Source organism: Vipera ursinii, assembly GCF_947247035.1.
Source record: "Vipera ursinii genome assembly, chromosome: 11".
NCBI classification, from domain to species: Eukaryota; Metazoa; Chordata; class Lepidosauria; order Squamata; family Viperidae; genus Vipera; species Vipera ursinii.
In genome coordinates this window covers 14,293,139-14,320,489 of record NC_139524.1, presented here as the reverse complement: position 1 = coordinate 14,320,489, position 27,351 = coordinate 14,293,139, and the positions used below count along the sequence as shown (strand labels likewise).

At 40.1% G+C, this 27,351-nt stretch overlaps 1 protein-coding gene across 1 annotated transcript in view; it reads right to left on the bottom strand.

Annotated features, from left to right (window-relative positions):
- Positions 1 to 6,988: 6,988 nt before the first annotated feature.
- Positions 6,989 to 27,351, bottom strand: part of FBN1 (fibrillin 1) — a 164,873-nt gene continuing 144,510 nt past the window's right edge. Inside the window, exons 52-67 of the mRNA XM_083371054.1 lie at positions 24,937 to 25,086; positions 24,589 to 24,654; positions 23,930 to 24,046; positions 23,657 to 23,776; positions 23,055 to 23,177; positions 21,683 to 21,814; positions 21,063 to 21,188; positions 19,442 to 19,648; positions 18,687 to 18,812; positions 17,845 to 17,967; positions 16,831 to 16,947; positions 15,609 to 15,737; positions 15,295 to 15,414; positions 12,811 to 13,042; positions 11,377 to 11,554; positions 6,989 to 8,526 (exon numbers count right to left, since the gene is read on the bottom strand). Of these exons, the coding sequence (XP_083227180.1) occupies positions 8,137 to 8,526; positions 11,377 to 11,554; positions 12,811 to 13,042; positions 15,295 to 15,414; positions 15,609 to 15,737; positions 16,831 to 16,947; positions 17,845 to 17,967; positions 18,687 to 18,812; positions 19,442 to 19,648; positions 21,063 to 21,188; positions 21,683 to 21,814; positions 23,055 to 23,177; positions 23,657 to 23,776; positions 23,930 to 24,046; positions 24,589 to 24,654; positions 24,937 to 25,086 (2,456 nt within the window). The 3' untranslated portion in view covers positions 6,989 to 8,136. The remainder of the gene's footprint in view (positions 8,527 to 11,376; positions 11,555 to 12,810; positions 13,043 to 15,294; positions 15,415 to 15,608; positions 15,738 to 16,830; positions 16,948 to 17,844; positions 17,968 to 18,686; positions 18,813 to 19,441; positions 19,649 to 21,062; positions 21,189 to 21,682; positions 21,815 to 23,054; positions 23,178 to 23,656; positions 23,777 to 23,929; positions 24,047 to 24,588; positions 24,655 to 24,936; positions 25,087 to 27,351) is intronic.

The following is a 27,351-nucleotide window of genomic DNA, read 5'->3' as shown; positions in this document are numbered from 1 at the left end:
AGAAAAGACTGGACGGCCACTTGTCTGGAATGGTATAGGGTCTCCTGCATGAGCAGGGGGGTTTGACTAGAAGACCTCCAAGGTCCGTTCCAGCTCTATTCTGATTGATTGAAAATAATAATAATAATAATAATAATAATAATAATAATAATAATAATAATAATAATAATGATGATGATGATGATGATAATGGTGGTGGTGGTGGTGGAAGGGACCTTGGAGGTCATCTAGTCCAACCCCTGCTCAGGCAGGAAACCCTATACCATTTCAGACAAGTGGCTGTCCAGTCTCTTCTTAAAAACTTCCAGTGTTGGAGCATTCACAGCTTCTGGAGGCAGGTGGTTCCACTGGTTAATTGTTCTCACTGTCAGGAAATTTCTCCTTTGTTCTAAGTTGCTTCTCTGTTTGGTCAGTTTCCATCCGTTGCTTCTTGTCCTGCCTTCAGAAGGTGCTTTGGAGAATAGCTTGGCTCCCTGAGATATTGGAACACTGCTATCATGTCACCTCTCTTCCTTCTCTTCATTAAAGTAGACATACCCAATTCCAGCAACCGCTATCATGTATATTGAGTCTGCAGGAATTAAGACTTTATTGTTCAATATTTCTAATGGTTCTCTCGAAGTCTTTTTTTTTTTAAATTCCATTTATATCCCGCCCTTCTCCGAAGACTCAGGGCAGCTTACAAGCTTAGCAGTAGCCTTCATTCTATGTATATGCCTGCTTATTAGGGCTTTCTCACACACCCCCAAGTGGCATTATTACAAAGTCAGCTTAATTGCCCCCAACAATCTGGGTCCTCATTTTACCTACCTGGGAAGGATGGAAGGCTGAGTCAACCTTGAGCCTGGTGGGACTCGAACCTGCACTAATTGCAGGCAGCTGGTGTTACTTAAGGAGGCATTAGCCCACTGCTCCACCAAGGCTCTTCCAAGTCTTCTTTCAGCCAGCCTCAACCAGCAATGACTGAGTGGACAAGCCTATCTTTCTGTGTCACTGTCTTCTTCCAGAATGTTATTCTGAACTTTCCAAACTAGCTCAAAGCACTGAGATTTTCTGCTGGCTCTCCTATCTTAATACTCAACAGGAGCAACTTTGCTGAAGTTGAAGTTTTCCCACCGTTAAATTTTATGTCTTCTCTGAAAAATATGTCAACAGTATTTCGGGAAGGGTCTGTCTGTGCTGAATAAACAGAAAGGATGGCACCACATCTTCAATGCTAAAACTTTAATGGGACTGGCTGAGAATTCAATGCATTAATATTGTTGTGCACCAGAACAATAACTTGGTGTTCCAAGTATTTCTAAATAGCTAAAGCTGAGGTCAAAACGATAAAAAAAAAAGTCACAGTTACATCTTCCCATCGGTGGGAAGGTGTTTCTTAGCAAGGTTGCCAAGTTATGATATTTTTTTCCCCCAGCATCAAGAACTTCTTACCAAGGCTGCCAGAATACCTCATTCTTTTCTCAGTGTGCACTGTTTTGGTCTGCTTAGCCATGTTAGAGAAGTCCTCTGCTCTTATTTCAGTTATTGATTTATTAGCAAGTCATTATTGTTCTTCCTATTACATAAGGCATTTTTAACGAAATTCAGCCAGCATTTCAACATCTGGACTTGGCAAAGCCTGGTCTTTCTCATTTGTTCCGCTCTAACTTTACGAGGACCAGGGGAGCGAAATTGTGTACAATTAATAAATCTAATGCCAATGAAATCCTTGTCCAAGTCTCACAAGAATTTAAGGTCACTGCTATCTTTTTTCCCCCCCAGTGATCTTTGTTGAAAATGGTCGTGGTTTAAATGTTGGCCCAGTAAAACGTTGGTGTGTCCCTTTTCTGCCAAAGAAGCTGAAAATGATGAGAATTTGCTAGAAAGAGATAAAAAGTTAAAATAAAATTGATAATCTTCAACCTTTTTGGAACTAGAAACCATTTTTAGTCCATTTCAGACATTATTATCAGGAGACCCACATCTTTAATATTTTTAGTAATAATTGCACGGTGTTGGGGGCTAGCCCCTTTTTAAGTCAGATGACTAAGTTCTATAATTAGGCTCGACCCACCAGCTGGAGACCAATAGTTTATCCACAGCTTTTATAAATTCTTCTTTTAAAATATGGTGCATTATACATCTTAGACTAGCAAAGGAATGCTAATCATATGTAGGCCAAAGAGAAAATAGAGAAGATGGTTTTATGATAGTCCTACTGATATTTATTCATTCATTCTTATGTCTGTTCATTTTATATTAGCGTTCAAAGCACCGATACAATATCCCATTATTCTGAACTGAAATCTTGTATTGCGAGTCATTATTTCTTATCTCTTGGGTTTTACATTACCCCTTTCCATGGGGCTCCCATGGGGCTCCCAAAAATTTTTAGCCTCACAACAACAGACTGGAGCTTGGTTGGACTGAAGTGATACAATGGCCCCAGAGACTCCAGATGGACTTTCATGACTAAGGTGGCCTCCTCAAGTCTAGTCCTAAACCCACACATGAACCAGTGAACCACAAACATTTGATAAGGTCTGAGAGGAGACCTGTATGTCTAAAAGCCACACTTAAGTTGTTGAAGAATAAAATATGAACCAGAGAGTTCCTGGTTACACCTGAAGCCAGTACATGACACTAATCCTTAAAACTGACTTCCTCACATTCTGCACACCCATAACAAAGCTGCTTCCACTTGCTCCTCTCCTGCAGGCACAGAGCCACGTCTGAATGAGTCTCCTATGAAATCAAGGAAGCAAACACCTCACTTTAAAACCTGGTATGTCTTTCCAAGCAGCTCCTCCTGGAGGATTGGCATGGAGCTTCTTGTCCCAAAGGCTGCAGCGTGAACTCCCTCAAAATAAATTGAGGTGGATGTGCTTTCTCTCTCTCGTGATTTTTAAATGAATAATTGCAGCTTTAGCTCTGAGAAGCCGAATCAGGACACTAGTTCTTTACAGCAATAATTTCTCTGTTAGAATTTGCTATGCCGCCCCCTCCCTCCCCATACACACACATTTACACCCTCTGTATATAAATTTCTCATGTGATATTGCCTCTTCTCACCCACCTAATCCAATTTTCTGTTACCATAGAAGCTCACTGTTGATCCTGGATTTATTTTCATTTTTCCTTTACCCCATTTTGTCATCCTTCCCATGAACTAATAAGCCACAGTGGATTTGAAAGCATGAGCAAATGGGAGCATCACACCAAGAACTTTTATGTTCCATTGACATTTACTTCCCACCCTAATAATTTAGAGCTGTTAATGTATCAAAAATGAAAAAAAAACCTTCCCATCTTTTTCATTACAAAGTTTACAAATGAGTAATATCTAGAGTTATTGTTTGCTGAAGAACATATGGTCTCAATTTAATGGGAATAAGAAACTTGCTAAGCAAGAGTTTGCAGTGGGAATGAATTATTTGTCTGGGTCATTCATTCAAATGGCATTAATTTATAGTTAAAAACATATATACATTTGATAACATGGATATATATAACAATGGGGGAGCTCCTTACCACATCGAACAAAGCCAGGATTCTTATCAAGGGTTGGGTTACAAGAAATCTGGCCAGTTTGTATATTTCTTAAAGAAACATAGAAAGTGATAGCCCCATTCCCTGTGGTTAACTGATCCTATGCAAGCATTATTCCCATGCTTGTGGGAATGGTAATTAGCTCATTCACAGCATTCCAACAAGAGAGGATTAGAATTACCATCCCACCATCTAACAACAAATCATAATCCTTCCTCTGAAGAACAAGAAATGATCAACTGCTGCTAATGGTGGCTATGTTGGTACAGCATGTAACTAATCCCTGAACTTTACTAAAGTTTCTTTACCCCAGGAATATACAAGGAAGGAGGCTTAGGTGCCATGGTGGCAGAGTGATAAGAATGCAGTATTGCAGGCTAACTCTGCCCACTGCCAGGAGTTCGATCCTGACCGGCTCAAGTTGATTCAGCCTTCCATCCTTCCAAATTTGGTAAAATGAGGACCCAGGTTATTGAGGGCAATATGAAGACTGCTCAAAGAGGGCTGTAAAGCACTATGAAACGGTACATAAATATAAGTGCTATTGCTAATTTACAAGGAAGACACCATGGCAGGGCCACGATTACATCACAGCCCAAGGAGAATCTATGTAATAAATACGCCTGTTGCCCAGAATTTGCAACCAGCCAGGCTTAGTATGACAAATCACAAAAGCTTGCCATCTTTTGAATTCCTATTTGACTTGGGCCCAGTTCAATAGTCTTTGGTACTGAATTAATGATACCACATGACAGAATCCTAGAAAACAGAAATTACGGACAGAGAATATGGCACACTGTTCTGCAACTTTCTCCAAAGTATAATACACACACATGGGCAAATGAAGGGGGGGGAGCATATGTCATATGAACCAAGAACCACCACTATTGAGATGAAAATCTTTTTTATAGTGATTGACACCCGTTGTTTCTTGATATGGTCAACTGACCAATTAATAAAGTTACTATACCAATTGGCTGTTTTGATGGAAAATACTGCTTCTCCATTTATATGAATTAGCTGAACTTAAACACAGATTTTTCCAGAACACAAGGGTCCTCTCATCTTGTATATCCATTTTACCAGAGAACCAAAAAAACTTCTGTCATATTGCACACTAATTTTTAGTTTAAAGCTGATTTAATACTAGATTATACCAACACAATCAACTGCAGTATTTTAAATAGCGCACAGTACAGGAAGAGTGTGGGTGGAACACCTTTAGGAAGGATTTTAACAGGCAATGCATTTCAAATGACATTTTTCAAGGTGTTTATCATCTCCATTCAGCGTTCTAGTCCAATTAAATAACCGAAGCTAAACACTTATTTATTTATGTTCAGTGGAAGAAAGTCCTATTGCATTCAGCTATGCTTATGTCTGAGAGTAACATAAGCCCTGGAACAGAGTATTAATTTTATCATATCCCAGTTTCTTTCTCTCCCAAGTCAGCATGAGTCATGCAGAGACTGCATGCATTAAAGCCAATTTGTGATTTATATAATATTTTTCTAGCACTTTTCAGGCTGGCTCGTAGCAAGCTAAAAAGCTAAAATAAATCTTTTGGCCTTGGAACTGGAAATTTCTGTTATAATGAAAGGGCATATTCTAGTTTTCTCTCACACATACACACCCTGAATTTTTCTACACTGAAGAGGATCCATCCCAAAAAGCATGTCTAGAAAATGCTAACCAGGTTATGCGTGACTCTATGGAATCAAATACAATTAGCACTCTTCCATTCAGACCTTTTTGTTCAAGATGGAATAGGGGCTGAAAGAGAAAGCATGCAAGGAATTTCCACATTTATAAATCTGAACGTCTGTCTATGATTCTTGGAGATTTCTAACACCACACATCTGGGAATTCATTACTATTATACAGATCATTTTACATCCGTCATACCATAAAATAATCATGAGCAGCCTTCCAATGTAAATGTTATGACTAGACCATAGTTTTTCCCATTTCTTTGACGAGCTTGCCAAAATTCACCTGTTTTTGTTTCAGAGATACGAAATTTTCATTGCTGCTCCATTCAAATCTTTAGTTTAAGAATAGCCGCATTTTGTTTCAAAAGATACCAGACAAATTTAGAGAGAAAAAATTCACTCCAAAGAGAAAAAAAATAATAATATAATAATTTCAGGGTTATAATATTTGCAGCATAAAAGACCAAAGCTAGCCACATGAGATAGGAATAAATGTACTCTTATCCTTTGTACAGATCAATCTCTATTACCGGATATCGACTGAAATATGTACATCTATTCAATAATAGTTGTACTTGGTTATTTAGAAGGAAACAGACATCTTCCAATTTCTGAGTCCATGTCATTAATAAACTCAATGTAGTTTTAAGTCAACTTGTTGTGATTTTGTATCCTACCTCCAGATTTGCATGAACAACCCACTGCTCAGGCAGGAAACCCTATACCATTTCAGACAAACGGCTGTCCAGTCTCTTCTTGAAAACTTCCAGTGTTGGAGCATTCACAGCTTCTGGAGGTAGGGTTTTCCACTGGTTAATTGTTCTCACTATCAGGAAGTTTCTCCTTACTTCTAGGTTGCTTCTCTCCTGGATTAGTTTTCATCTGTAGCTTCTTGTCCTGCCTTCAGGTGCTTTGGAGAACAGCTTGATTCCCTCTTCTTTGGGGCAGTCCCTGAGATATTGGAACACTGCTATCATGTCACCTCTCATCCTTCTCTTCATTAAACTAGACTTTCCCAATTCCAGCAACCGTTCCTTATATGTTTTAGCCTCCAGTCCCCTGATCATCTTATTAATCAATTGTTAAGAGTAGGCAGCAAGTTGTCTAAATGAAGGTGTTCTTTGCAGGAAATATTTGGCACTGTCAGACCACATGCACACAAACTGGATATATATTTGTATGCTGCTCTGAGTCGAGTCAGTTAGATAGATCAGAAGGAACGAACTGCACACTGCATCAAAATAACGCACACTGCATCAACATGATGATTCTTCAGATGATGGAGAAGCAAAAATTGCCACCACCACCCCTTCCAAGAAGGCTTACTGAAAGCATGATATAATTAGCTAATTTCATGAACAAGAGAAATACAACAGCTGACATTTTATGTGGTTGGACATATCCTATTATGTTTTGGAATAATTAGATCATACATTGGAATGTTATGGTAATTCTTAAGGTGTTGATCTGGACAAAAACATTAACAAAGACTGAAAAGGTTAGGTTGTGGCTTACACTGATAATGCATCCTATAATTTTATAATTAATTTTAATTAGGAATTAATTCTAATTTGCTGAATTGGTATTTTAGTTCCAAGGGCTTCCATTTTCTCCTTCTATACAAGAAAGTCCATGTACGCATGGATGCAGATGTATCTACAAGATTGAATCTCCAAGTTCTTTTCTTTCTCAATCAATCTCACCCCACAATCAAACTAAAAACTGTGAATTGCCCGTGTGGGTTTTGTAGCTCTTTTATTAATAATTATTTTCAATGTAAGTATAAAAGTGACTATTCAAGATTTGTAAAACGTAGGAGATCGTGACTACAGAGAAATGCATGGCAGTCAAAGATAAGCTATAGATCATAATGTCCCAGTCTTCTCCCACTATATATATTTTTTTTCTGAACATACCTGTATAAAAAATAATTTGCATGGACTGATGCAAGTTTAGCAAGAATATGAATCCACAGAATGAACTAAAAGAAGAATGGTTTTATTGTGACTGTTGACATTGAACCCTTGTAGATAGGAGTTATGATAGGTATTGTTGAACATGTGTTACATTATGTCATGGCATAACTGGATGGCACTGTGTCATGTGACTCCAGAAAAATTGTGAGTGGTCCTCGCTGACCTCAGTGCATTTTGATTGTCACAGAAGTTTCATCACCAAGTTTGTGTATACAGTTAAGTAGTTGGTCTTATAAGCACCATTATAAACCCTTGCATGAAGGGTATTGTTAATCTAGTTTACAAATGCTTCATGGATAAGAATAGCATGGTTACAGTATACACACACTTAATTTACATGTACTGTATTATAGATATAACTGAGATAAACTACTGAGCTAAATTGGGGTGGATTGATGTAGTTAAGACTGAGTAATTGCAATTTCTTTGGCTTCTAAATTGTGTATATATTACAGTGCATTTATAAAATCTAGATTGAACACGTTCCTAGCACCAAATCGATTACAGAAATGGCTGACCTAGTAAGATGTAGCTGGAGAAGCAGATCTTAAGATTTTTTTTTATAGAAAGAAAAAGAGAAGACACTATTGATGGACTTGTGGTCTTGCAGCTCTTGGCACCTGTGCTGATCAGACATTGGCTTGGCTTCTCTGTGACCAGCTTCCAACAGCAGTCCCGAAATTCAAGATTCAGTATCTCAAAGTAGCTACACTTATAAGAAGCCTGAGAAAAGTGATGGTTGTGAGCTACGGTTTTCTTCCTGTACCTTATTTACGTCAAACTGGACTAGCGCTCACATGTCCAAGGGAATACATGAGAGCTTGCTCCTGCGATATGGAGAATCTTATTGAGGAATAAAATATTCAAGTCTCACCTAGCTATCTTTGGCTTTCATGATTTGGTCTCTGGCTGGTGAATTAATGAAGCACAATTTCAATTTTCATTCTCAGGCTGTCTCCTAGCTCACCACTGAGGTAGTCTTGGTCGTGGCTGTCTTCAAATTGAAGGAGTTCCTTCTTTTTGTAGAGCGGGACGCTGCTAATCTCTAGCGAATATACTCCAGGCGTCGGTTTCTTCTTAGCTAAATGAAGGAAGCTGACCCCTTCTTTCTGATTTATCCTAAAGAAACCACTTTCATTCCCGTGGTCTATTAAATATCGGTTGTGGTTTGTCAGGGTGGTGAGAGCAGGGATCAGTTTCAAGATGCGATCCTTGTTGTTGAGGCTGGAGATGTTGAAAGATAAGGTGGCTGGTTTTTCAAGGTCCCAGCTGGCCAGGTTAACAGCCGCCTCTGTCCCCAGCTGATCCTGTAAAAAGAACAAGGTGTTTTAGATATATATATATATGTTAGGTTCAGACAGACGAATGACTCAGTGAGGTTTTAACAGTAAGAACGTTTATTAATACACATATGTCAACTGTCAACTGTCAGAATAACTCCGGCTTATATACTCGGGCCGTTTGAACTGTATCCAATCCCCAGCCCGGATTTTCCCGCCGTTACAACATTAACCAATAATTGCAACCGGGCTTCCCGCTTCAAAGAAACCTTTTGCAAATAAGCTACTGACACAACAATATATATATATTTTTCCTCCTCAACTTTTCATCTTCCAACATGAAGTATTGCAGCCATCCGTACTGAAGCTGTTGGTGGGATTTCAAAAAAAGCTCAGCAACTTAAGTGATTTGCGCAGCACAAAATGTGATTTAATTCGAGCACATGGCGTCTTTCCCTTACTCCAGAATTTTGCTTTCCAAACAAGCATGGTTTAAAGTAGCAACAGGTATTCCCTTGCAGTACTCTGAATAAATGAGACAATTGTTATGGGCCAGAGCACATAACCCTCCTCCAAATTATTGGAGAAATAGGCCAACCTCTAAGAGGTGGGCTTTCATACTTATTCATGAGACTCCCTGAGAAGGAGCAGTTTGAGGTACGTTTGAAGTTTGTGTCTAATTGTACAGTTTAACAGATGTTTGCAGAACCAAGCAGTTAAAACAAGCTAACTCTTGCACAAATGCCTGAAGCTGGCCAATTTATTATTATTATTATTATGGAAACTATTGCGGACTTCTTTAGGACAAAGCAACAGGCAGAAGAAAAGAAATGCTTGTCTATCAGAACCAGTCTGTGGATCGCTTTTATTTTTCACTTTCAGATCTTGGTAATCTAACCTCTGGCCTTCTGCCAGTTTCCCTGGAGCTGTTTCAGGGGGGAGCTGAGGGTCCAAGACCTGTCAGATAGGGAACATACGCCAAATCCTGCAAAAAGTAATGTTCTCCATCCTAACTTCACCTTAGGGCCAGGGATATCTGAGGGAACACCTGCTGCCAGCATCAAGCTCCCTTCGTCCAGCGCGCTCCCACAGGGAGGGTCTTCTTAGGGTGCCGCCGGTTAAAGATTGCCGGCGGGTAACACCCAGGGGTAGGGCCTTCTCAGTGGGGGCACCTGCCCTGTGGAACCAGCTGCCTGCGGAGCTTAGGACTGCCCCCGACCTCCGTTTATTCCGCCGGGACCTGAAGACTTGGCTCTTCGAGCTCTCTGGCCCAGGCTGAGAATTTTTTAATTTTAATTTTAACTGTTTTTTATTTTTTTCAGGGTTTTATTTAATCTTTTTTAAATTTGTTTTAACATTTGTATTGATTTTCTTTTAAATGCCCTGTAAACCGCCCTGAGTCCTTCGGGAAAGGGCGGTATATAAATCTAAATAAATAAATAAATAAATAAATAAATAAATAAATAAATAAATAAATAAATCATAGGTAGCCCTCAAATCAGACCCTAATTGAATTTGGCAATGACAAATAATGGAAGTTGCAGTGTTTGTGAAGTTGGTCATCACATGGCCAACCTGATTTTACAAACTTTTGTGGCGGCCGTTAACTAAACGCTGCCCTGATTAGGCGAAAGCTGTGGTATTCTGGTGAATCCAATTGTTCACTATGAGCAGTTTTGGTTTGAAATAAATTCTGGTTTTCAGCAAAAAAAATATCGGTTTTCATTTCTTCTTTCTTTCTTTCTTTCTTTCTTTCTTTCTTTCTTTCTTTCTTTCTTTCTCTCTCTCTCTCTCTCTCTCTCTCTTTCTTTCTTTCTTTCTTTCTGTATATGGCTGGATTCTTAGACTCTGTAGAAACGGATGTGTATTATTATTTTCTTTAATCTGCTGTGCAAGTTTTTTTTTAAAATCTAAAAGCCAAGTTCTTTACTTTCCTACGAGAGCTCTCCTGTGCAATTTTCAGTTACCAAAGAAAGAGATTTATTGCAGTGTAATTTCTGATTTTTCTCTTACCCAGAACGGATCAGGCCTCCTATGGTGAATTCACATGTGAAATAAATATTAGCATTTTCATGCTGGTCTATGACCACAGTTAAGTCTGCCTGTGCATGTGTTTCTGTGCATAATTTTTATATTCAGATTAGAGTAATGTACAATATAAATGAAAATAAAGATAATTGGGAAATGGGAAGGAGAAGGAAAGAGGGAGGAGCGATGTAGAACAAAGGGGGAAAGAAATAAAAAGCATTGACTTTCAACTTTTTTCAGCCCAGTAAAATCCAACACAGAATGACGGCCTCATCTTTTTACTTTTACATACTTACAGTAGGCATTCCTAGCCATTTCCACAGCAACAAACCTAATCCAATCAGCAAAAAGCTCAAATGAAAGTTCCATCCTTTTCTCAAGCACAAAATCTAGAAGCGATTTTGCAAGTAGAAAGAAAATCAGATATAGTCTTTTCTTGACTGCATTAAAGTTTTGATTCGATACGATGAGCATCCCAACCTTCGCTCCTTCCGGCGGGATCTAAAAACTTATTTATTCGAGCAATCCGGCCTGGTTTGATGGGTTAAGGGTTGGGGTTTTAACATGGTTTTTAATTATTGTTTATATTCGGGCATAATATTTAATTGTTTTTTAACTTTTGTACATCGTTTTTATATTTATTGCCCTGTACACCTCCCTGAGTCCTTCGGGAGAAGGGCGGTATAAAAATTTAATAAATATAATATATATCGTGAATTTAAAACATTAAAGGCAACTTACAGTAACTTTACTATAGCTTTTTTTTTAAAAAAAGTGAAGGAAACCATGCTCAAAATGGAAACTAGGCAAATGTTACATCGGGTGAGAAGGATAAAAGGTGCAGCTTACCTCTGTATCAATGACGTTGGTTTCATTCAGGCCTCGCCTTTTCCTTCCCCTTTTCGGATAGCCGTTGATTTTACAGTCATAGCAGGCTTCGGGAGAAAGAGCGCTATCATCTAATTCACCGCTGACCGGTAGTTCATGGTTCTGACCTTTCCCCAGCCCCATTCCAGCCACGCAGTGTCTACAGAATAAGAAAGAAAGAAAGAAAGAAAGAAAGAAAGAAAGAAAGAAAGAAAGAAAGAAAGAAAGAAAGAAAGAAAGAAAAGACATCAGACAAACATTAAAGGAGAATATTTATAGCTCAGGGTTGACATGAGGGATCCTTGATGCTCTCTGAGCTTGGTTGTTTTTCTTGCAGACGTTTTATTACCCAAACTAGGTAATATCATCAGTACTAGAAGGGAAAGAGGTTGCAAGAGGAGGAGGAGGAGGAGGAGGAGGAGGAGACCTGTGGGGTCCTTGGTGCTCTCTGAGCTTGGTTGTTTTGTGTTGCAGACATTTTTATTACCCAACTAGGTAACATCAGTGCTACATAATCAGATGATGTTACCTAGTTTGGGTAATGAAGTGATGTTCGTGAGCTCTTTTTGATTTCACAGAAGGTGTGTCAATTTATTCTGAGCAATGACTTGAAGGGCAGTTATTTTTCTATTAACTGCTTTGAAGTTACAACATTCGGTGTTAAGGTTTTACCAGGGAATCTCTCATAATTATTATTTTTCTTTATTTATACATGTTTATACCGGCCCATAGCTGGACCTTATTGTTATAAATTCCTTTGGACAAGAAAGAAAATTGAAAGAAAATAATATCCACTGGAAAAAAATTAAACCAAGCAAGTAACAAATTTTTTTTTTTTTTACATTTTGGTCAAATTCCATATTTGAAGAAAACTAATAGGGTTTTTTTTCTAGCAATTGTTTATCACACATTGCATAGCTTCTGAAATTGCTGCTTAAGAAAAAGGCACTGAGAATGCTTAGGCTCAGACGCTGGGGGAACTAAAATTATATTTCTATTGTTTAAGCATGAAATATAGACGCTTACCGCATGCTATATGCTACACTGAAAAGATAGAATGCCCATATATTTTGTACTTGGGCATCTAATAACCATTTGACAGAAACCTGGACAATGAGAAAACCATTTTATTTCTGAACTCGAATATTTTTTTTTTTATTCAGGGGACTGTAGTATAATCAAGAGATAGAAGACTAAGAGTCAAACGCACATGAATGAATGGATCAAACTATAGTATATCAATTCTTTACATTTTCTATGGTCCGTGCAACTTTTGTTCAAGAAATGGAGTTTATAGTCGTGCCTTCTCTTTTGGCTTCCATTTCCCTCTACGTGGGTCGGTCTGCATTAATCTAAAGAAACTAGGTGATTTTTTTTACCGCACACCCGAAAGTAAGATTTAGTTAAGGTTCTCACCCTTGTCCTATTCGGAAGTACCCTGGTGGGCATCCACAGACATAACCACCTTCAGTATTGGAGCAACCGTAGCTGCAGGGAGCTTGAGAAGAGCCACACTCGTTCACATCTTGGCACTGCCCACTGAAGTGTTCAAAGTTATATCCAGTGGGGCACATGCATTTGTAACTTCCCAACGTGTTGTGGCAGGACGCTCCGCCACAGATATGAGAACTGAGGCATTCGTTTTCATCTGGAAGACAAGCAAAGCAGGTTTGATCATCATCCTAATAATCTCTGGAGAAACTTAGTCATAACCATCTCGTTTATCTAAAAAAATATCCTGCACACAAGTAGATTCAGGGGCATCCTATCTGTTTAAATCTCCATGACCTTGATGGGATTCCTCTCTTCTCCTCTCCTTCCTCTCCTCCTTCCTTCCTTCCTCTCCTTTCCTACCTATCCTCTCCTTCCTCTCCTCCTTCCTCTCCTCTCCTCCTTCCTCTCTTCTCCTCTCCCCTCTTCTCCTTCCTTCCTCTCCTCCTTCCTCCTCTCCTTCTTCCTCTCTTCTCCTCTCCTCCTTCCTCTCCTCCTCTCCCCTCCTCCTTCCTCTCCTCTCCTCTCCTTTCCTACCTATCCTCTCCTTCCTCTCCTCCTTCCTCTCCTCTCCTCCTTCCTCTCTTCTCCTCTCCTCCTTCCTCTCCTCCTCTCCCCTCCTCCTTCCTCTCCTCTCCTCTCCTTTCCTACCTATCCTCTCCTTCCTCTCCTCCTTCCTCTCCTCTCCTCCTTCCTCTCTTCTCTTCTCCTCTCCCCTCTTCTCCTTCCTTTCTCTCCTCTCCTCTCTTCTATCTCCTCTCCTCTCTTCTCCTGTTTTCAAATCACTGTTGACTCCTGGTGACTGCCTGAACAAGTCCGTGCAATTTTCTTGGCAAGATTTCAAAAGTGATTTGTCCTTGCCTCCTTCCTAGGGCTGAGAGCCGGTGACTGGCTCAAGGTCACTCAGTTTACTTTGTGCCTAAGGCAGGACTAGAACTCACAGTCTCCATTTCTAGCCTTGTGCCATGTCCACAATATCAAGCTGGCTCTGTAACTAAATGATTATTCCTTATGCCTGGGTTAGGGTTTCTCATGTAATTCTCATCCAATTCATGGAGCGCGCAAAATATTTGCGCTCATGCCAAAATTGTTGAATGCCTTTCGTTTTCAACACCTAGTTAAACAGTCACATATAGTTAAATGAAGATAAATGAACAGCTAATTTTTACAATGATTTGTAAAATTTATATTCATTGTTTATCTAATAAGGCAAATTAAAAACTTGTCTGAAATGAATGTAGCCAATAATTTACAGAACGATGCATAGAATACTGGATTCAGTCTTAGTCATATATCTTCCAGATGTGTCAACTTCAGCTCTGAAAATTCTCATAAATGGCATTATTGTCTGGAGAATTCGTCAACTTTAAGTCACATAACTGGATGGTGCTGAGTTTGAGGAAACTTGGTGAAACTATATTAAATGATTTATTCCAGAAATTCTCATAGGTTGAAGCATTTGCAAGTTCTTCCTTTGAACTAAACAAGATTTATACTTTAAAACATTTACGTGAAATATAATTCAATGGGTCTAGTATTTTACACATGAAGCAATCCTACTGGACTGTGAAATAAAACAGCCCACTTAGAATTATTTAATAAACTGATTTATTTTGCGACATCAACTATATATTTTTTCCAATTGTTACAGTACCCAAGGTAGTTTACAACTTTCAAAGGGAACAATGAAAATGAAGTGACATTAGGTTGCTTATCAATTTGATTCATAAACTTTTATATTATTTGCTTACTTGTCTTTAAGAATTGTATGTGTTACATCTACATTGTTACTTTACCATTTTGTTACGGGCTGTTAAAACTCTCCTGACTTTACCTGTTTCCTTCTGTCAATCTACATTATGAGGTTTGGCAAATGGATGAAGATAATAACTCAGCAAAAGGAGTTTTAAAATAATAAAAGTATTATCCATAAGTTACGAATGGAAATCAAGAGGGAGAGAGAGGATTATCTTGCCTGGGGCTAATTAATGGACTTGTGACAGAATGGAAATTTGATCTGAGAATTGATTAGCTCATCTGTGGCTCCGAAACAGAACTAATTCTAGGTCAGACTTGAAGCAGTAAGAAGAACAGCTGGAGATTCATTTTTCTCTCCTGTATATTTAATGCAACTTGAAGGTGAGTTTAGCACATGACACTTGTTGAGAGGGGAAGAAATTGTGTGTCAAGGCACAAATGAGAAAATACTGGGGTAAACAACCTTGCCCCTTATAGTTCTAACTAGCTAGCCAAAGGGGCTTCCTTAACAATCACACGTGTTTTCCAAACCTGTGCAGGAAATTACTCTGAATCAACTAAATTGAGCCTCCAACACAATCATCCCAGCCAACATTTAATTGCTAACTCAATAATGGACTTGCGTGCTCAGACATTAAAAATGAGACTTGCCAACACATTGGTTCCACTGATAATGTTGGAGATACCCTTGTGGGCAGCTACACCTGTATCCTCCAATGATATTCTGGCAACCATGCTGGCATCGGTGATTTCCATCACACTCATCCACATCTGTAACAACAAAAAAAGCATAGATGAAAATAGTTTGGATTATTTTGCTGGGGGGGGGGGAAATGGTGCCACCATCCAAGATCCTCATGCAAGGCCCACAGGGATAGAACTAGCGGTTTACTTGAAATGCATTTATTAATGCACAGGAAAAAGGTAAAAGAGCAGAGAGTCATATAAGTCCTCAAGGGGTATACCTTCGCAGGCGGCACCAGTTTGGTCCAATGCAAAACCCCGCTGACATTCACACGTGAAGCTTCCAGGAGTATTTTGACAAACCCCCTTTGATCCACAAAGGTTGATGTCAGTGGCACATTCATTGTTATCTAAAAGGAAGACATATGGATATTAGCCGATCTGCCCTTTTGTATTTATTTTGTGTGTTCGTTTTGAGGAAGGCTACAGGAGAATTTCTACAAGGAAAGAAAGAGAAGGAGGGACAGTTTGGTCTAGTGGTTAAAACACCATGCTAGAAAGATGGGAGTCTAGCCCTGCCTTAGGCATGAAAGCCACCTGGGGGATTTAGAGCCAATCACCAGGAAAGGGTGAGTTCTAGTCCCACCTTAGGCATAAAAGCCAGCCGAGGGATTTTGAGCCAATCACCAGGAGATGATGAGTTCTAGTTCCCCCCAAGAATGAAAGCCACCTGGGGGATTTAGAGCCAATCACCAGGAGATGATGAGTTCTAGTTCCCTCCAAGAATGAAAGCCACCTGGGGGATTTAGAGCCAATCACCAGGAGACGGTGACTTCTAGTCTCACCTTAGGCAAGACAGCCAGCTGAGGGATTTTGAGCCTATCACAGGAGATGGTAAGTTCTAGTTCAGCCTAAGAATGAAAGTCAGCTGGGGGATTTAGAGCCAATCACCAGGAAAGGGTGAGTTCTAGTCCCGCCTTAGGAATGAAAGTCAGCCGAGGGATTTTGAGGCAATCACCAGGAGATGATGAGTTCTAGTTCCCCCCAAGAATGAAAGTCAGCTGGGGGATTTTGAGCCAATCACCAGGAAAGGGTGAGTTCTAGTCCCACCTTAGGCATGAAAGTCAGCCGAGGGATTTTGAGCCAAACACCAGGAGATGGTGAGTTCTAGCTCCCCCCAAGAATGAAAGTCAGCTGGGGGATTTAGAGCCCATCACAGGAGATGGTAAGTTCTAGTTCCGCCTAAGAATGAAAGCCAGCTGGGGGATTTTGAGCCTATCACCAGGAGATGGTGAGTTCTAGTCCCGCCTTAGGAATGAAAGCCAGCTGGGTGATTTTGAATCAATCACCAGGAGACGATGAGTTCTAGTTCTGCCTTAGGCATGAATGCCGGCTGGGTGACTTTGGGCCAGTCCATCTCTCTCAGACAAACTCATTGCACAGGGTGGTTTGTTGTGGAGAAAATAGGAGGACGAAGGTCTGTTGATATTTCTTGCCACTCACCGATACATGCTGAATGATGCTGAGTAAAACCAGGAGGACATTTACAAGTAAAACCTCCAATAGTGTTGACGCAAAGAAACTGGCAGTTGTGTTGCTTGGTTGCACATTCATCAAGATCTGAAAGGAGAGCAAATTCATTTGTTCAGGTCTTGCTCCTCCTAAGGACAACATTATAGTCTACTGCAACTATCTGTGCAATTGCAGCATGCATCATATCAAATAGAATTACGGAATAACACAGGATACAGAAATATACAGAAGAACTATCCTGCCAGCAATGGACAAATCCTGAATGGGATTCACACCTCGCATGGGTGTCTGCCGGGACTCACTGTATAAATGCAGCATGGTATCCTCCCCTCGGCGTGACTGCAGGGGTCCCACGTCAAACTGCCAATCACATTGTGACTGGCTATAAGCTGAAGCCATATACCAGTCCAGCATATGGATAGTTTCATATAAATGATGCTGCAGTTTGATGGTTAGATGGCCTAGTCCAGGGGTCTCCAACCTTAGCAACTTTAAGACTTGTGGAATTCAACGCCTAGAATTCCCCAGTGGGCCCAAAATACTACTCTGGGCTTCCTTTCGGTTTAATGGGACGGATACCCATGATCACGGAAAGAGTAACAGAATAACAGTAATAGAATTGGAAGGGTCCTTGAAGGTCTTCTAGTCCAACCCTCTGCTCAAGCAGGAGACCCTATACCATTTGAGACAAACGGCTGTCCAGTCTCTTCTTAAAAACCTCCAGTGTTGAAGCACCCACAATTTCTGAAGGCAAGACGTTCCACTGCTTAATTGTTCTCACTGTTGGGAAGTTTCTCCTTAGTTCTAGGTTGAATCTCTCTTAGATAAGCTTCCACTGTATGATAGTTCCTTCCTTTTTCCCCCATCTTATTTATTATTTATTTATTTTTGCTTCTTATAGCTACTTGCTTATTTTCCAATCTGGACCCGAAGCAAAATGAATGGGTGGTTATAAATCTAAATCTAAAGATCGGTCGCTTTTACCTTTGCAGCTTCTGCCATCTTCCTGCAAAATGTATCCTTTCGGACACGAGCACTGATAGCTCCCCTCCGTATTTTTGCAAATAAAATTGCAAGGCTTTGGAGACAGGTTGCATTCGTTCAGATCTGAAGTAAAAAGAAACCAACATTTTTTCAGTGAGATGAATGGGGGGAAAAAAGAGGCATTAATAATAACGGGTACACAGATACTCCTTGACGTACGACCACAATTTTCAGACCAGGCTTTGCATTGCTAAGCAAGGTAGTTGTAAAATGAGTTGCTCCAGATTTTACAAACTTCTTCTTTTTTTGGGGGGGGGGACAGGATTGTTAAATGAATCACTAGGGTTGTTCAGTGTAACAATGCTGTTGTGAAGTGAATATGGCTTGCGCCATTGAATCTTCCTTGCCAGAAGCTGGCTGGAAAGCTCTCCAATTCGAATGGTCGCTAAGTCAAGGTCGTTAAGTCGAGGGCTACCTTTAATTGGCCTTTTTATTTTTTTAAAAAAAGAATCCACTAAGGTTGACAAAACAAAACAGCAAAGTTCTAACGGTGTGATCAATTTATTAAAATAGATTTCTTTTTTTTCTTTTTTTTTTAAAAAAATAAAGGTTTAAAAATTCCTAGGAGGAAGGCTTCAAAATAAACGCCCAGGTTTCAGGTATTTGAGATGGGTGCCTCTATTTATTTAATTAATTAATTAACCTGACACCAAGGGCCGTGATAGGGGGCTTCTCCAATGGCTGCGTGAAGCATTCTCTCTAGCTTTGCAAAAAGGGGGTGCCCGGGGTCTGCATTTTGCAGGAAGGGACGGGTGAAACCGATTTGGAAGTCGACGACGCACCTATACAAAGTGTGCCCGTTATGTCGGTGGTATAGCCTTCCTTGCAGGTACAGTGGTATGTTCCCCTCTCATTGATGCACTCTCCGTTCCGACAGACGTCGTGAATCACCTTGCACTCATCAATATCTGCAATTCAAGAAAAAGAACTATATATATATAACAAAGCAAAACTGAAGGAAAAAAAACAACCACAACCCAAACACTGCTTCTGAGATTTGCGTTATTCAGATGCTTTTCATGATGTGTGTTCGTGTGTGTGGGGGGGGAGGAAACACAGCTGACCAATGAAAAGAAATCACCCTCCATTTTGGAATCTTATTCAAAATGCTGAAGAATTTTAAAAAAGGCGGGTTGCAGTGACGAAAAGGGCAGGCTGCTTTAGTAAAGCTCCCAGGATTGACCCAACCGTCGGGTCTGGACTCTAGTTGAGCATCGTTCCTGAAATAGCGTTGGACGTAAAACTCCTAAGCGGGCGCTGAACAGAAGCAGAGAGTTAAACAGCGACAGAAATGAAAGCGAGCATCTCAAAGCACTCGTCGACTTTGCAAACCGCTTCCCCACCGGATCTCTCAAACTAAAAAACACCAGATCTGCTGCGTTGCCATCTGGAACGCCGTCCGCTATGGCAACAGTAAAAAAAGGCCCATATTTTATTATTAAAAATTGATCTTTGGGGAAGGTTAAATTTACAAACAATCCTTGTTTGGGAACCTGCTGGGTTGTTTTTTTTTTGTTTTTGTTTTTCCCCCTCCTACCTTCTCCGGTAGTGGTCAACCCACGGCCGTACGGACACAGCTTCTTAAACGCGATGGTGCCGAGGAACGGGCAAATTTCACACCCGGGTCCCCATCCTCGCCCGCCGTCACAGCAGCACTCGGATTTGGTCACCGGGTTCCTGTTGCTCGACTCGATCTGACACATGCTATGGAGGATTTCGGTGAAGCAGTAGCCTTCTCGGACGTCTGCGAAGCAAAAGGAGGTTGGTTGGGAAACACCAGGAGGGGAACTCCTAGCCGACGCAGAGCAGCAGGACAGGGATTCGGAAGCAGGCGTATAAAAGGAAGAGCATACTTAGCCGTAATTAGGAATTGGAGCAGGAGAAATAAGGAAGTCAGGCAGCAGTAAGAAAGAAGGCATGACGTCTGAAGAAAGAAAAAGAGAAGAAAAGACACTGAGTGAGGGGGAAAAAATCAACAGGCAAACAGGGAACTCTGCCCTGGTGATCAAATCTTGAGAAAGAAAAGAGGGAGGTGGCGATCCGAGTTTAGAATATTCCAAAGGATGGGTACGCAACAGCAGAACAATTCAGAGTTGGTTCATATATAAAGAAGAAGAAGAAGAAGAAGAAAAAATCAGCTTTAACTGGGTAGGTCCGCTTCAAATGAACCGTCTCCCTAAATCCAGTTTACAGCTCCATTTCTGTTGGTTTATTTATGAAACGTACTCATTTATTGATGAAATGCATTTGCCGCCCAGCTCGTATTTCATGACTTTGAGTGGCATTTCTAACCAGAGATCTTATGTGTATTGTGTAGGGAGGAAGGGGCTCTGTGTGTGTGTGTGTGTGTAGACACATGCAAGTGAAAGGACCCTGATGACTCCACGAGCCATCAGATCGGTAGAGAGGCCTTTTCCACACCGTACCGCACCAGCAAAATTTGGAACCTAAGGCTACCAGTTTGTAGAGGTAGTCCTTGATGTAGGACCACAGCGTAGCCCAGAATTGTTGTGAGTTTTGCCCCATTTTGTGACCTTTCTTTGCCACGTTTGTGAAGTGAATCACTGCAGGTTGTTAAGTGATACAGTTCTTAAGGGAATCCGGCTTCCCCATTGACTTTGCTCGTCAGGAGGTGGCAAAAAGTGATCACATGACCCCGGGACACCAGAACTGTCATAAATGCATGCCAGTTGCCCAGCATCTGAATTTTGATCACCTGACCACGGGGATGCTGCAACGGTCTTAAGTGTGGAAAAAAAGAGTCATCGGTCGTTCTTTTTAGTGCTGTTGGGACTTTGAACAGACACTAAATGAATGGTTGCAACTATATATTCAGCTGCCGTTTTTTAAGTACTGTGCTGAATAATGGTAAGTACACTTGTTTCGAGTTGCCCCACCGTTAATTTTGTGACACTACACGTTTCATAATGCTTCTACCACTGAAAGAGCTCTGCTTCGTTACCCTCCCGTTCTTTCCTTCATATCCAGTAAAGTTCTGCAGTAATTGCAAGACAATGTATTTCAATGTAAGTTTCATTTATGTGCTAATTCTTATCAGAGTTTGCAAGCTCAAGGGATACAACAAACAAGGAATTAAGAATATTTATGTCCCCCCTCTTCCCCTCCTATCTTCATTTTGTATCATTCTAAATGCTTACCTAGGCATTCATTCTGGGCTTCGTTGACAAGGAAACCATCTTCACATTCACAACGGTAGCTCCCCTGTGTATTTATACACCGTCCGTTTTCACACAACCCAGGTTTCGATTGACACTCATTTTCATCTGTTTTAAAGACATGTCCAAAGGCAATATTAGCTTAGTGAGTTCAACGTTTAGCAGAAGAAACAAAATACCCCAACCCCACTCATCCCAAAATAATGACTTATATCTTTTAAAAAGGCAATAAAAATAGGTGATTGCTACAGACGGAAAATAAATATAACCAAGATCAAACCCTATAGTCTTATCTATATGATAGGAGTTTTTAAACGCTTAAATCAGAAAACAAACTCCCCCTGGAAATAAAGAGCCCTCGTGGCACAGTGGTTAGAATGCAGTAGTGCAAGCTAACTCTACCCACAGTCAGGAGTTTGATCCTGACCGGTTCAAGGTCCATTTTTCCGATGTCTATAAAATGAAGACCCTGATTGTTGGGGGGAATAGACTGACTTTGCAAACCATTTTAGACCATGCTGCTAAGCACTATGAAGTGGTATATAAGGCTAAGTGCTATAAATGTGAAAACTGAGATGACGCTTTTTTCAACAGTCGCTCACCAATGCAACCTTCACCATCTGGTCTGCGCTGGAATCCTGGACCACATATGCACATGTATGTTCCTATCAGGTTTTTACACGCCATTTGCTTGGAGTCGCAGTCGTGAATTCCTTCTTCACATTCATTCTGATCTGAAAGTATTACAGAATTGGATATTGATGAAAAGAAATGGAAGTTCTCCGTATTTTTAGAAGCACAATCCTCAAAATATTGATGTTTTTATACAAAAGCGGGGAGCTTGTTTCTACATTCCTTTGGAAGGAACCGTATTAAAATGATTTTCCATCACCAAAATTAAGGAGGGGGATGCAAGTGAAGTTCAGAAAGTCCGGCTGAAGTTTTAATCCCTGGAATTCAATATCCTGTGATTATACAATGAATGAAAACTATTTTTAAAAAGTTACGGAAGGGTAAAATAGATTGCCTTCTTTTTATTTGCAGATGTTCCTCATCACAACATGCACATTGTGATTAATGAGGTAGGTTTTGCATTCGTTTTCTCTTCCTCTGTTAAGTGAGAAGCAGCTTTTTATGGTTCCACAAAATTGGAACCATTAGTCTCTTATTAAGAGTATTTTTTGCAGTTTCACAAGAAAAGACCCAGCTTCATTAAAGATGAGGCTTTAATTGATACTGCTCTAATCCATTTAGTCTTAGTTTTACAACTGAGATCTAATTTGGTTTAGTGGTTAAGGCATTAGCCTAGAAACTGGGAGACTGGGAGTTCTAGTGCTGCCTTGGCAAGAAAGCCAGCTGGGTGACTAGAAGGGGCCCTTGAGGTCTTGTAGCCCAACCCCCTGCTCAGGCAGGAAACCCTATACCATTTCAGACAAATGGTTGTCCAATCAGTTCTTTAAAACTTCCAGTGTTGGAGCATTTACAACTTCTGGAGCTAAGTTGTTCCTCTAGTTAATGGTTCTCACTGTCAGGAAATTTCTCCTTAATTCCAGGTTGCTTCTGTCTTTGACTGATTTCCATCCATTGCCTCTTGTTCCTGCCTTCAGGTGCTTTAGAGAATAGATTGACCCCCTCTTCTTTGTGGCAACCCCTGAGATATTGGAACACTGCTATCATGTCTCCCCTAGTCCTTCTCTTCATTAAATTAGACATACCCAATTCCAATACCAAACATTAATTAAGACCCCCATAATGTGGTTATTATTTGTCTAGATTGGCTTGGCTTGGCTTTTCATTTAGGTCTTATAGAATGTTGTTGTATTGCATTTAAATGTTGTCAGCCTGCCCTACCGCTTCTGAAAAACCGTGCCAAGAAAACTGTAGGGACATGTCCTAAGCATTCTCCAAGAATCGGACATGACTGGACAGAAGGAAAGTCTACAATCAGTTGAATTTTTATACAGTAAGGATTACCTTTGCACATTCGCTTGTCTTCTCTGAGTACATAACCAGCAGGACATTTGCACTCATATGAGCCATAGGTGTTCACACATCGGAAGGCACAGAGGAGAGGATTCTGAGCGCATTCATTCACATCTGCGTAAATAAGCACAACAGTCATTTGAGGAACAAACGAATCCCATTGGGAAAACAGTAGGTGCACCAAGAAACAGACGTACAGAGTATAGAAATGGGGTTTTTTCTAGAAGAAACCATTTGTCTCCGTGCTGCAAGTATAGAATATAAATAGTAGACTTGAGCACCAAATTTGAATTGTTTTATTTAACCTTTGCCACTGTTGGGAAGAGATAAAAGAGGTCTTGAATAAAATACTATTTGCCTCTAATGCAGAGCTTGGATTAAAAAAAACCTATAGGCTCCTATCAGGAAGACAATTGGACTATTGAGAAGCATAAAAGAGAACAGGGTTTCTCAACCTTGGCAACGTGAAGATGTGTGGACGTCAACTGCCAGGATCCTTGAAGTCCACACATCTTCAAGCCGCCATGGTTGAGAAACACTGAAATAGAAAGTTGAAGTGATGTGTGCCTAATTTCCTAAAAAGTCTCATTTACCTTCACATGTCACCATGGGTCCTGGCTCAAAACCTTCTTCACAAGTGCATTCAAAACTTCCAATGATGTTCTTGCACGTTCCATTTCCACACGGAGTTCCAACCACGCATTCATCAATGTCTACAATCAATAAAGGCAATTGGAAACACAACTGGCATAACTTCAGAAAATTACAGTATTGGGGGGGGGAAAAAAACCCCAGGAAACAGAGAGACGGGATTGACTTAGCCCTAGAAAGCTTAGGATTTCTAATGATAGGATATCTCTGCTCACCGACACATTCAGACCCTTGAAGCAGATAGCCAAAAGGACATTCACAGCGGAAGGAGCCATCGGTGTTGATGCACTGTCCATTCCTACAGTTGTCTGGATCTTGACACTCATCCGCATCTTAGTCCCCATGTTAAGCAGGCAGGAAGACAAGAGGAGGAAGAAAGAATCAAACAATCTTGTTTCAAACAGTCCCAATATACAGTAATTACTCGATACAAGGTGAGCAGTGGTAAAATACCAGCATAATATTTTTTGTGCCAATCTGTTGTCCCCTGAAAAAATGTTTACACTCTTTTATGCGAAAACTCTGCAGGGTCCCTCTTAGGATTTCTGCTACAATAGACAATAAGCAGGACATAACAGAAAAGAACAGAAATAGCAGGAGTCCTCTCAATATAATACATATTGAGACAAACATCCAAACTTCTCCCCTTGAAGAGAATGGGTGGGAACTAGATCTAAAAACTCCATGGTTTTCCAATGCTGGCAGTTTATTTGTTTCAAAAGCAAGGGACCTGCTCTAATTCATAAACAAGAAAGGCATGAAAATCACTAAGGACATCAGAATGATTTTTAGATGTGATTAAAAAGGGTATCTTAAAGAAATTAGTGAGGAGGAACATCAGAGTACAATAATATTGCAAGCTAAGTTGACTTACCAATGGGCTCACCCCCTGGGCCAACCAAGACACCAACTCCGAACGGGCAAATCTGCTTATAAGCTTCTGTAAATCAAATACAAATATGAAATGTAGAAAATCAACCAGATCCTTTGTTTCAGAAGGTACATGTAAATCAGACTCCAGTTTGTTTGTCTTTAATATTCTTTTCAATTGCCACAGGACCTTTACTGCCTACTGCACCATTTAGAAATATAAATATCCATTTTATCAGTCTGAAGAAAAGTCAGACTACACAAGCTTTGTCTTTCCCAGAAAATAATTCATCTCTCCTTTCACTTAATATCATGCACTGCAGTAAACCGTACAAGAGAGCTTATTATATACCATGTGCTTCCTCTGGACAAAGTTCACAGGGATCGCCCCATCCTTGTCCATGCATGTTGCAACAGCATTCTTGCTTAGAATGATTTCGGGACTTGGGCACCGTACATTTTCCATCTTCAAATTTAGTGAAGCAGTAGCTCACCCTCAGATCTAAATAATTTAAGAACATGACATCCGTTAAGCCTTTGATTAAAAAGAGATTTTCACTGAAAGCACAAAGAATGTCTTACCAATTACAATGCTACTTTGGTACTCAACTGCTTTGAAACGCATCAAATTCGAAACTCAGCGTATTTTGATTTAAAAATTTTGTCCCGGTATTCATTGTTTATTTGGTACTCAGTGCATAAGCTAGAACTTGTTGGTGTCTACGTTATTCCTTGTGGGGAAAAAATTGTTTGGTCCTCATTATTTTGGTCCTCATTGCACCTCATTAACTATGAGTACCGAGGTACCCCTGCACTGATGGGTAAAATACACTGACTGTATTGAAGTTCTCCATACATGGAAGGACCTTTTCTCTGGAATTGACCACTCTGCTGAGCCCTGAAAGTTATTTTGTGAATAGACCAATTCCATTCATGGCATCTTGAATACCTATGACGCCTTCCTTAAAGCCCCAAAAGGCATATACTATGCTCTTACAACCATTACTGAGAATGTCTACATTCATTCCAATCACATGTTGTTTATATTGATTTATTATCAGTTAAATAATAATCAGTTATATGATTGTCAGTTGCTGCTGATTGCACTAAGTAGTTTAAATTTATTTGTTAAATTTCTGTGCCGCCCATCTCCCTATGAGGAAGCAGTTTATGTAGCTACTTCGATACATAGGAAGCATATCATTGCTTAAATCGTGAAGGAAATATTGAATGATGGACAAGCGACATTTTCCTTTGCCATCTCTTCTCTTATGGTTATTTCAAAATGAATGGAACTCTTGGTCCCACTTATCTTGAAATAATAAAGATACACATAGTTCCATTTATCTTTATATCCTAGTATTACTTCTGAAGGTTGAAGGGGAAAACAGAAGCTTTCTTATTGTGAATTTCTGGCCTTCAGAATCTCACAGAATGCATTTTTTTAAGAGCTCTGAGATTTTCAATTCCATTCTTAAATTTAAAACTGCAAATAAAGAGAGTACTGCTTTCTATTAATCATCAACCCAAGAGCAGATCTTAGTAAAGGATGGAATTAACCCCAGGATTCCTTATCTACCACATTTAAGTGTACATTTCCAACAAACTCCAAAGAATAACCACCTATCTGCAATTTTCAGTCAATGCCCTCATTTAGACTCTGGGGAGAGATAGTTCAATTTAACAGTCATAAAATATTTGCCTAGCTATGCTGGTTTTAATAAATGAACCAACTATATTATTCTGTTTAATTGCTGCATTCCAATGCTATAACCACTAATCCCCAACAGCTGGAACAGCACACAGTTTCCAATTAAATTCTAGTTCCAATTTTGCTACAGTTAACATGCTTGATAGAAGCTTCCAAGCTTAAGTTCTCACTTATTATTTTACACAACTTATAGATCATCAGTTTCCTGATGACCTATAATTTCAGGGTTGGGTTTTGTTTTTTTTCCTCTAACCCCCCCCCCCACCCCCCAAAAAAAATTCCTGGCCAACTACAATAACTGAGAACTGGCTTTGAAGAATCTGAGAGAAGACAGCCTTTTGTATTCTTTCAGATTTCCAATGTGTCATTAATGATGGTTGATGTCATCCTTTTGTGTCAGGTCAGATCAAGATAAAGGCCCATCAGAGACTCCAAGAACGCTCTTTATTTATTAAGGGCAAATAACTGAACCTTGAAAGTCTGTCCAAGTTTCTCTCTGTCCCATCTTACACTAAACAAAATCAAAGGCAAGGACACTTCCTACTCTACTCCACTCCACTGTGTAATTTTGGTCTTCAAGTCGTCCCTTCACAGCTTGCACATTCCTTCCCCAAAGCCAACTCTACATTCCTTCATTTATTCATTTATTTGACCCAGTCTTTGGGTGGATCACAGCATAAGACATTTTATGGCCATGAAGCGCATTGAGGGCCATGAATATGGCCCAGTTATTGGGGCAAGAATGATACAAGCCGGAAAGCCAATTGTGAAGCAGCTTCCGTGTTAGGGTAGAAATGGATAATTGCTTGAATCTGAGTGGAAACCCGGGGGAATTTGCCTCCTTGTGAATATAGTAGTCCTTGACTTATGACCCCCAGTGAGCCCCAAATTTCTGTTCCTAAGCAAAACAGGGGCTAAGCGAGTTTTGCCCCATTTTACAACCTTTCTTAGCACAGTTGTTAATCACTGTAGTTCTTAAGTTAGTAACAAGGTTGTTGAGTGGATCTGACTTCCCCATTGACTTTGCTTGTCAGAAAATCATAAAAGGGGATCACA